Source organism: Condylura cristata, unplaced genomic scaffold (genome assembly GCF_000260355.1).
Source record: "Condylura cristata isolate star-nosed mole 26May11 unplaced genomic scaffold, ConCri1.0 scaffold00004, whole genome shotgun sequence".
Taxonomy (NCBI): Eukaryota; Metazoa; Chordata; class Mammalia; order Eulipotyphla; family Talpidae; genus Condylura; species Condylura cristata.
In genome coordinates this window covers 66,523,925-66,534,021 of record NW_004567105.1, presented here as the reverse complement: position 1 = coordinate 66,534,021, position 10,097 = coordinate 66,523,925, and the positions used below count along the sequence as shown (strand labels likewise).

Sequence of the window (10,097 nt, the reverse complement as noted above, 5' to 3'; positions counted from 1 at the left end):
ACGCGCCTCCCTCAGGTCACCTTCTGACTCTCTATCCCACTTCCTTCCTCCTCAGTCTCCTCTCCAGATTCTTCTCTTCTCTCCTCAGCTCCGCCCTCCTGGGTGGGGCAGAGGACCTGGAGCCTCCCTTTTCCTGGGTCCACCCTTGTTACAATTTGACTGAAATGGAAGCTAAGATGAAATCTAATGTTTGGCTGTTCCTCTAATTTTTTAGAAAAGTGGAGATTTTTTTTAACACCTGAACACAACTAGCCTCACTAGGTACAACCCATAGCTCCATACCTTCTATCCGTGTACAAACTGTCCCTCAAATTTGTTATAAAATAACGACATCTCTGCCTCTCACACCAGGTAAGGCCTCTGGAGTGGTGAAACAGACATCTCACGTAGCCACCACTTTTAGCTCAGTTGCCTTGTTTTTGAATGTCTCTTCTCTTCCCTTTATCTCCATTCCAGTATTTCCTTGACTTTGAAAATAATGAAAAAAAAAAAAAGTTAAAAAATAAAACTTAAGTATATCCAGAGTAGAGGCTACTCCAGGCTTTGAAAATAAGACTCTAGCCCTAGACACTCACACTTACTCTTATTCAAAGCCACTCTGTCTGATACCAGGAATGGAAGTGTAGATGTGAGTGTATGAAGAAAATGTGAAGAAGCAGGTAACTTTAACCTGGTCATCAAAACAAATCAGGAAGCACTCTCAGCTCGAGTGGCCCTTTGCTTGCATGTTTTCTGCCCTTGCTTCTGTTCCTATGTTGGGTGACCATGTAGAATATGGAACATTTCTTTGCTCACTCTTGGAATCTGCAGTATGTTTCAAAATTACTGAGTTTACTTCAGACAGAAGTGATAGGGAAATTCCTTCTTCCTGCCTTTTTTCTTCTTATGGAAGGAAAAGTTTTTTCCTCCCATCCCTCTCAGTGAGAAATAATTGAAAGTTTCTGTAATTGATACCCCATGACAAAAATCATGTTTTAAAAATTCATCACTTGGGAAAGGTGACTGGCCCATTTGAATTAAGCAAATGGTAATTCTTTGTAAAACCGTTTCTGGTGGTGATCCATTTCTTCTAGGGAACTGGCATTTTAATTGCTAGAAAAGTCAAATGTAAATAGTTAATGAGAATCAGTTGTGGTGGGAACTGATAAAACCAGGATAGCTCTGAATTATCTTACAATCGTGATAATATGCTGCTAAATTATGGACCTCTGTTTATAGCATTGCTCTTTCTTCTTTCTGAGTCAAAAGTGCCCCTGGCCTTCTTAATCCACGATGAAAATAATCTCCCAAGTAAGCTTCTGTAGAATAAGATGGCATCCAGCGATATAGCATCACTAAGTTATGAGTGCCATGATAATGCTGTGTTGTCACTCCAGGGTCAGCACAGAGAGACTTCAACCCAAGGATGGCCATGGTAACAGTCTTATCCCCTCCCAATGAAGACCTCTGCGAGAGCAAAGCAGGGTACACTTCAAAACAGCCTTCTTCTTTCCCCCTTCCTCCTAAGCTCGCCTTCCTTCCTTCACAATAGGTGAAGTCTCCTTGGTACAAATCCCCCAGAGAGTACTTATGCCATTCTTATGCCTTCACCAATCTCCTTCTGCTGACATTATTCAGAGCTTGGGTAATTAAGCAGGAGGCTCTTTTTATTAGCTGGTTGCTAGAAAATGGGATAAGAACAGGTAGAACAGGGGAGAACAAGTAATATTTTTTACTGCAAGCTATTTTCCTGCTTAACAGTTTCACAAGTAACAAGTGCATTCAGTCTTCACGGTTGCCTGGGAGACTTCAGCTTGCAAAAGGGTTGCTGCCTATTGCATATGTCTGGGAAATTGTCCTTGCCAACAGGGGCTTGAGGTGGAGGTTTACATTTTCACTTGAGCTTGATTATTTTAAGATTGTGTGGTCTAGGTATCCAGCCTTTTGTGTTCTGTGCCTTGCATAGGTTGAAAAATGAAGAAGCATCTAATAAAATCTTAGCAACCATCGCAAAATACTTCAAGTCCCAGTCCTTTGATTTTCGGAGTGCTGAAATTATTTCTGGGGAAGATGAAGGGTTATATGGATGGATTACAGTCAACTATTTAATGGGAAATTTCCTGGAGGTATGTGAAAAGAAATTTCTAGCCTTCAATTTTGCTGTTTATCCCATCCCCTATATATGGGGATATATATATAACAGAGGTGCATGCTGGCCAGGGAAAATATACATAATGCACAAGAGAAATACCTACAAAGACAATAGTAAAGAAAAACTTGGTTTCTGAAACTGGGTCATAAACAAGACCAAATGATCACAGAGGGAACTCTCACTTTGGAGATTAGAAGACCAGAATCTAACAATGGGCTATGGGTCTTTGGAAGGATGGTTGGGGAATGGCCCTTCCAAGAAGTTCTACAGCTTCTGGAATTTCACATAAAATTCCACTTTTTTAGCTTCTCCTGACCACCTTGTCCCTGAAAATTTGGAAGAGTTAGTCACAGTTTACTTTCCACCGTGGAAACTACCAATTGAAACGGTGTAGTTTACGCAGTCTCCAGTTTTCACAGTCCCCGCTATGCCCTACTGTTTATATCCAACCTGCTTCATTCACTTATGTTTCCTGTTCAGCACCTGTGAGCAGTTGAATTCACCAGTCTGGAAAAAGGAGAAATTTGGCCTTCTATATTTCCCATGTCATACTTAGCAATAAGCGATGGGTCTTGAATGAAGAACTCTGGGCAGAGATGGCTTTTGACCTTTTTCTTACATTTCCTGCTGTGCAGAAGAACCTCTGGAATATGTGGGTACATCCAAATGGAGTGCAGACCACAGGTGCCCTGGATTTAGGTGGTGCCTCTACCCAAATATCCTTCGTACCAGAGGAGCAGATGCCATCAGACACCAATGACAGCATACAAGTGTCCCTCTATGGCTATAAGTACACACTCTACACACACAGCTTTCAGTGCTATGGCCGGATGGAGGCTGAAAGAAGGCTTCATGCAAAGCTTTTACAGGTACCTGCACTGGGTGTGTCAAGTGTTTCTGTGGGGAGAGTGCCCTGCCTTCTGGAATCTGTCCTTTTCTTCTCCTCTTAGAAGGTAGATGGAAACAACAGCATGCTCCAGTTTTTTTCTGGGCATAAGGTCTCTCTCACTCTTATAGTGACCATTTCCCGTATATTTGAGTCAGAAGTTCGAGGAAGCTCTTGAACTTGAGATGTTCTGTAAATGATGCAAGGCCTAGAGTCCCTTTATGGCCTTAGCATTCTGAGTCCTCCCTGAGTGCAGAAAGAATAATAAAATAGGTCACAAGAGAAATGGTTGCTGAAAGAGAAGAAGGCCGAACCCTGTCCCAGGCTCAGCCTTCATTTAGATTGGTCCTGATTTGGGAAGGTTTGATGCCCTCTATAAAGTGAGATTTGTAGAGGTATTTAGAGATATAAAGGTGAAATCACCCTCTTCCCATGATAACTTCTCTAAAGTTAACCTCTTAAATTTGACTGGTTCTGAGGAGTGTGTGTGTGTGTGTGTGCACAATCCAAAGTTTCTCAAAGAAGGATTATCAATGTACCTAACAATCTATAGTAGAGAAGTGAATATTTCAAATGAGACTTGCCTGGATCTTATTTGGGTTTGAGAATACAAGTCTCAGAGTGTGAGCCTAGGACCTAGTGCAGCATGGCCTTTCTGGTGGTTTGTCAGCACTCAGAGACAGGGCCATTTCTACATCTTGCCCAGTAACCTCTGGATGCCTGACAAGGTGACTCTGCTTCCTGAGTTTCCTGACTCAGGTGAAGGGAAGGATCCAGGTGTGATAAGGACCACCCACGAATGTATGTCCAGATCTGCCTGAACAACACTTTCATGTTCAAATATGTGTTGCCAAGTCCTGGCAGGTTCATGTAGATCACTGCCTTCTGGACACTGGCTGAGTAAACCTCTCCTATCTGGGTCTCTTTCCTCATCTGTCATATAAGGGGCTGCATAGTGTGGTTATAATGATCCCTGGCTAGATACTTTGCAAATTATTTTATTAACATGTTTCTAGTCACTCCAGAGTTTTAAGTCTCACTCTGATAGCATTTAGGCATTAGGGCTATTTACTTTCTTTCCCTCTTGAATATTTTTTCCTTTTTTTTTAAGGTAATAAAATTCTGAAAAAAAAAAAAACGAGAAAATGGCAACACAAAAATATAAACAATAAAACAAAAATCACTATCAACATATTGTTGCATTTTCTTCAACTTTTTTCCCCCAACCAGGAAAAAGTATATTTACTAATTTGGCTTCATATGATCTATGTATTTTGGTATTCAGCTTTTCTCCCACCTAACAAATATGTCATGAGCAAATTTTTGAATTATTTTTATTGGTGTATGATATTCCAAATATCATTACTTAGAAAAAGCATATTGGTCATTTTATTATAAAAGAAAGGACATTTTTGTTATTAAAAATGTCAAACTTGGGCCCTCCCTGGTGGCACAGTGGGGTAAAGCACAGCACTAAGAAGCTAAAGCTACTTCAGCATGAGTTTGATCCCCGCCCTTCCCGGAGGTGACCCACATGGCGCGGCAGACCTCTCCTGACCCGCCCGCTGCCCTCCACAGCAGTGTACTTCATCGATCTGCCGGTTCTGCTTGCTGCTTTTCCTCTGGGCATCCTCTTACCGCCCCTGCACCTCTAGCCTGTACCCCAGTTCTGTATGAATAAATAAATCCTTAAAAAAAAAAAAAAAAGTCAAACTCTGCAAAAGTAGAAAGCTATACAAATGAAAGAACTTCCTTCAAATTCTGTTCACTGGTTAATTATTAAGTTGCTTTTCAAGCTGAAATATGATTTATTTTCCTTAGTACTTAATGTTTCATAATTAAGCAATCATTCCTTTCCTGATAGACACTAAGCAATGTCCTGCTTTGCTGCTACAGCAACTAGCAGTAATATAAACCTTATACATAGAACCTTAATGATTTAATTCTATGTGATAGGTCAAAGCAGTGTGTTTTTTATTTAATTGGGTAAATTGGCAATCTTCAGATTCCCAACAATAATGTTGCTATGACTTTTTGCAATCTTATTATTTCAAGGATTCCAAATATATTTGATTAATAAGTACTTGATGTTGAGGATCTATCTTTAGCTTTTCCATTCTGTTCCATTCTTGAGCCAATATTATGTTCTAGTTATAAAAGTTTTTTTTTCCTTACACTCATACATTTATTTTGAACTTCAAAATCATTTTGAGTAGTAAAAAATATTCATTGAGAAAATTACTGTAGTTGTTAATGACATTAATTTGGTAAGAATTGCTTTACTAATTAATATATTAAGAATTTTTATCCAGAATTCTAAAATATTCTTTCATTTAGTTAGTTTTTAGTTTGTATCCTTTAATAAGACTCATAATTTTCATCATTGGTCCTCTACCTTTCTTTTAAATATAATTTCTTGGTATGTGCTTTTATGAATTTTTGTAACTAATGAGAATAGTTTTATCACCATTTTTTCCCCATTTATAATGGGGTTTACTCTAAGATCAGATTAAACTGTAATCCTCCACTGGACATTTTTCTCTCAAGCCCACTGGCCAGTGGTCTGCAAACACTACATTCAGGGAAGATTTTATTGAATGTTAAGTGCCTGAAACTTACAAGTTATATTTAAAGAACAATTTAACAAGTAATATAAAGTATGAAAAGAATAGATATTATGTTTCCTGAGCTGCTTCTATATTCCTAAGCCCAAAATAATTGATATTACTTTGTTTCTTTTCTAAACCATACCATAAATAATTGATATTACTTTAATCATTTGGAAATTATACATCAGATAATAAAAACCACGTTGATTTGATTTTTTTCAACCAATATTTAAATGATAGGTGTTACAAATTTGATGTTACATGTTAAGACATACTTTTTAAAAAGAATTATTCCTTTATTGTAAGATTTTTATTTATTTTGTGTAGAAGAACTAGGGTACAGGCCAGAGGTGGGGCACATGAGAGGATTCACCAGAGGCAGAGTGGGGAGCAGAAGAGGCAGATCTATGGAAATACACTGCTGAAGGGAGCAGCAGGCAAGACAGGAGAGGTCTGCTGCTGGGGATCAAACTCAGGCTATTGCTGTGGGCCATCATGGCACTGAGACTTAACCCCTAGGCCAGCAGGAAGGCCCATAGACAACAGAGATTGTTTTGACACCATTGAGTCAGGAAGGTACTGGTTTGTCACCTCCATTGAGTAGTATTTAGGTCTTTCTGGAGGAAACTGGTAAGAGTAGGACTTCTGTATAAAATGTTATTATCAATCTTTGTAAAAGTATTACATTATTTTTATATGTACCTCAGTTTCCTCATCAGTAAAACAAAAGAGTTGGGTCAACTGCTGAATTAAGACTTCATACTCTCAGGGGTATTAGGTAATATAATATACCTAAGAGGCTTTAACTATACAGAGTTCCAGTTTCCAAATCCTTGGAATTTCGTAGAAAATAGAGTCTTAAATAGAACCAAACACATTTTGAGATTTAATGTAAGATAAAGGAAACATTTTTCACCCATAGATAAAAGATTGGATAGTCATCTGGAAAAAGCAGTCAATTCTTTACCACACTCTATATGAAATAAATAATAAATGGATCAAGGATTTATATGTAATAAGGAGATTTACTGGAGTATTTTCTTTTCTTTTTTTAAAGATTTATTTATTTATGCATACAGAACTGGGCTATAGACCAGAAGAACAGGGGCGGTGAGAGGATTCACAAGAGACAGAACAGGGAGTAGAACAGGCAGAGATTCATGAAGTACACTGCTGAGGGGAGCAGCAGGCGGGTCAGGAGAGGTCTGCTGCACCATGTGGGTCACCTCCAGGGCAGGGGATCGAACTGAAGTGGCTGTGGTTAGCTTGCAGTGCTGCATCCTAGCCTATTGTATCACCAGTGAGGCCCCCATGGAGTGCTTTTCTAATGACACAATCATTGAAGCCATGTAAATGTTCATCTAGAGGGGATTTCTTATAGCCTATTTATACAGTGGAGTGCTACGCTGATACTAAAAAGAGGTTGCACTACAGGTACCATATTGGAATTTATACCTCAAGAATATAAAATATATTTCTGAGGTAACATTGACTTACAAAACTGTATGTGATTCAGTTATAGATTCACCACACCATGTCTACTACCAAAGCACTCATAGTCCTCCACCACAGTCCATTGGGCTCCTTCTCCTCTTTGGTCTATACCTTCCCTCTTCCCATCTGGTAGCCTCAATTTATAGTCAGATTTCTAGAGTTTGTTATTGGTTTGGCTTGGTCCAGTTCTTTGTTCACTTCTCTGTATTCTGCATCTTAATGAAACCATCTGGTATTTCTCTTTCTCCTTCTAGCTTAATGTGGTTGTCATAGTCCCTTCCAGCTCTATGCATGTTGTCACAAATGGGAAGAGTTCGTCTTTTTTTGTTTCCCTTGCTTTGGAATCAAGTCCCCAAACACATGCATGAAGCCAATGTCATGGGTTTTGTCTGTTTTCTTCTATGTATTTCATGGTTTCAGATCTTCCATCCAAGTCAATCCATTTTGAGTCAATTGTTTGTTATGATATGAGATATTGGTCTAGTTTTAACCTTTTGCATGTGATTGGCCAGTTTTTCCAGAATGATTTGTTGAAAAGGGTTCCCTTTCTCCATTGTATATTCTTGGCTCCTTAGATTAACTTTTCATATAGGTTTAGGCTTATTCCTGTGCTCTTAATTCTATTCCTTTTGTCTGTGTGTCTATTTACATTTCTGTTTCATACTGTTTTGATTAGTGTAGCTTTGTAATATAGTCTGAGATCTGAGGATGCGATGCCTTCATTCTTTCTTTTTGGTCAGGATTTCTTTGATTATTCAGGGTCTTATGTGGTTCCATAAAAATATTAGTAATGTTTGTCCTATATCAAAGATTTTTTTTTTTTTAAGTAAGAAAAGCAGCATACAGAACATTGTGTAGAGAACTTGGGGAAAAGAGAAATTACACTTGAGGAAACAGGAGAGGTGGGAAGAAAATGTATTTGCATACGTACACAGGAAGTATACACAAGAAATGGGTAGGCTATACAAAAACTGACAATACTGATTACTTCTAAGGAGGGATTCTGGTGGATGAAGGGATTTAATTGTCATAATGTACTTATTTATTTATTTATACCTTCAGGTAGTTTCTCCCCTGAACACTTTCAACTCAAGTACCTTTTGGGTTGTTTTATTGAATATTCTATTCCAAATAATCATTTGTTCTAAATATACCTTGTTTTTTCACCAAAATGGAGTTCATAAAACCTACCTCACAGTACTGTGGTAAAGGCTGGAACAGATTGTGTGAGAGCCTAGCATTGGGGTCTGTCTGGTGTGGGGTAACTGGTCCTCATCCCACTTTGAGTTCACAAAACAACCTGAGAGTTGCCTTCACTGCCACAGAAAAGCTTTTTTTCTGTTTCTCTTTTGGTGTCAAGAGTAGTGATAGAATTTGCAAAAGGAAAGTACTTGGCCCTCAGTATTTGCATACTCACACAAGAAGTATCATCCCAAAGACAAAAGGTTTCTAACACCTCATTTTTTGCCTCTGCAGGAGTCTGCGTACAAACGCAATGTCATCAATCCCTGTTATCCTCGGAATTATCAATTCAATTTCACTCTAAAGGAAGTATTTGACAGCCCATGCACAGCCAACATGAAGCCTAGCAATTATAATCCTAATGATGTTGTGATTTTGGAAGGAACTGGGGATCCATTACAGTGCAGGAACAAAGTGGCTTCCCTGTTTGACTTCAAAGCTTGTGATGGCAAAGAAAGCTGTTCCTTTAATGGAGTTTATCAGCCCAAACTTAAAGGATCATTTGGGGTAAGAGCAAAAACCACTGAAGATTCTTTCCTTCCTACCCTGCTGAATATTTATTTCTCACCTTTCTGTTTCTCTTTTGCTGACCTATTTCTTATTTTCCTATTTTCCACCCCAAATCCTCCATATTACACCCACTTCTGACACTAATTTCCTTGTGTACTGTTTCTTTGCAGGCCTTTGCAGGATTCTACTACACAGCCAATACTTTCAATCTTTCTGGTAGTTTCCCCCTGAACACCTTCAACTCAAGTACCTGGAATTTCTGCTCAAAGGAATGGAGTCAGGTCAGTATTTAAAGAGGAAGGATCCATATCAATTAAAAATACGAGAGCAAAGTATGCATGCATGTGTGTGTATGTTCTGAATTTGATCTTTATTCTGTTCTATTTCTACATGTATAGAAAAGTAGATTACTGTAGATTCTAACTATACACACAATGGTTAGAGCAAGTACTCTATAAACTTAGGGGTTATTACTGGTATACACAGACATTTTCAATATTTTATGGTATATACTTATTATACAGTGGTTTTTATTAAGGAATTTAGGTGATAAGGTTACTTGAAATAGGACTGTGGATCCAAGGCGTTCTGAAATGTGAACTTTGGAACATGCCTGCCCAGGCTGCCTCTTACCAGCTTTGGCCTGCATTTCAGCTCCCAGGTCTGCTTCCCCATTTTGATGAGATGTATGCCCGCTCCCAGTGCTTCTCAGCCCACTATGTCTACCACTTGCTTATGAATGGATACAAATTCACTGAGAAGAGCTGGCCTGACATACAATTTATAAAAGAAGTAAGTCAAAGCTCACATTCTTTTCTTCGCTTCCTGTCAAAATAGAGGTTTTGAAAGAAAGTTAAAAGCTAAAAAGGTATTGGTGATTTAAATATGTTGAACAGAAGCTGATAAAGTTTTGGTTACTTGTGGGCATACCAGAAAAGATGACAGAGAATTCAGAGTATTAATAAAGGATTGGAAGCAAATGACTGGGGCTCTGAACTTCACAGGGACAGGACTTGGTTTATCAACCTCATATTGCTAACATCACACACAGGTTTGAGAGCCTGGAAGGTGCTGAGTAATACATAAAGGTGCTAAGCCTCTGAGACTTCTCTTGCTGAAGAATCTCCAAATATAATAATTTTTTTAAAGATGATAGTAACTAGTTGCTCTCGATTTTACATAGATATCATAGATACTTTATATATATATATCACATATAAATATA

At 38.5% G+C, this 10,097-nt stretch overlaps 1 protein-coding gene across 2 annotated transcripts in view; it reads left to right on the top strand.

The window, feature by feature from the left end:
* The window catches only part of ENTPD3 (ectonucleoside triphosphate diphosphohydrolase 3), a 36,025-nt gene that overhangs the window by 22,001 nt on the left and 3,927 nt on the right, over window positions 1-10,097 (top strand). For both annotated transcript variants that reach the window (XM_004676626.2, XM_012735037.1), the window contains exons 6-10: window positions 1,946-2,105; window positions 2,767-3,000; window positions 8,597-8,869; window positions 9,043-9,153; window positions 9,527-9,664. In XM_004676626.2, coding sequence (XP_004676683.1) covers window positions 1,946-2,105; window positions 2,767-3,000; window positions 8,597-8,869; window positions 9,043-9,153; window positions 9,527-9,664 — 916 coding nt within the window. The remainder of the gene's footprint in view (window positions 1-1,945; window positions 2,106-2,766; window positions 3,001-8,596; window positions 8,870-9,042; window positions 9,154-9,526; window positions 9,665-10,097) is intronic.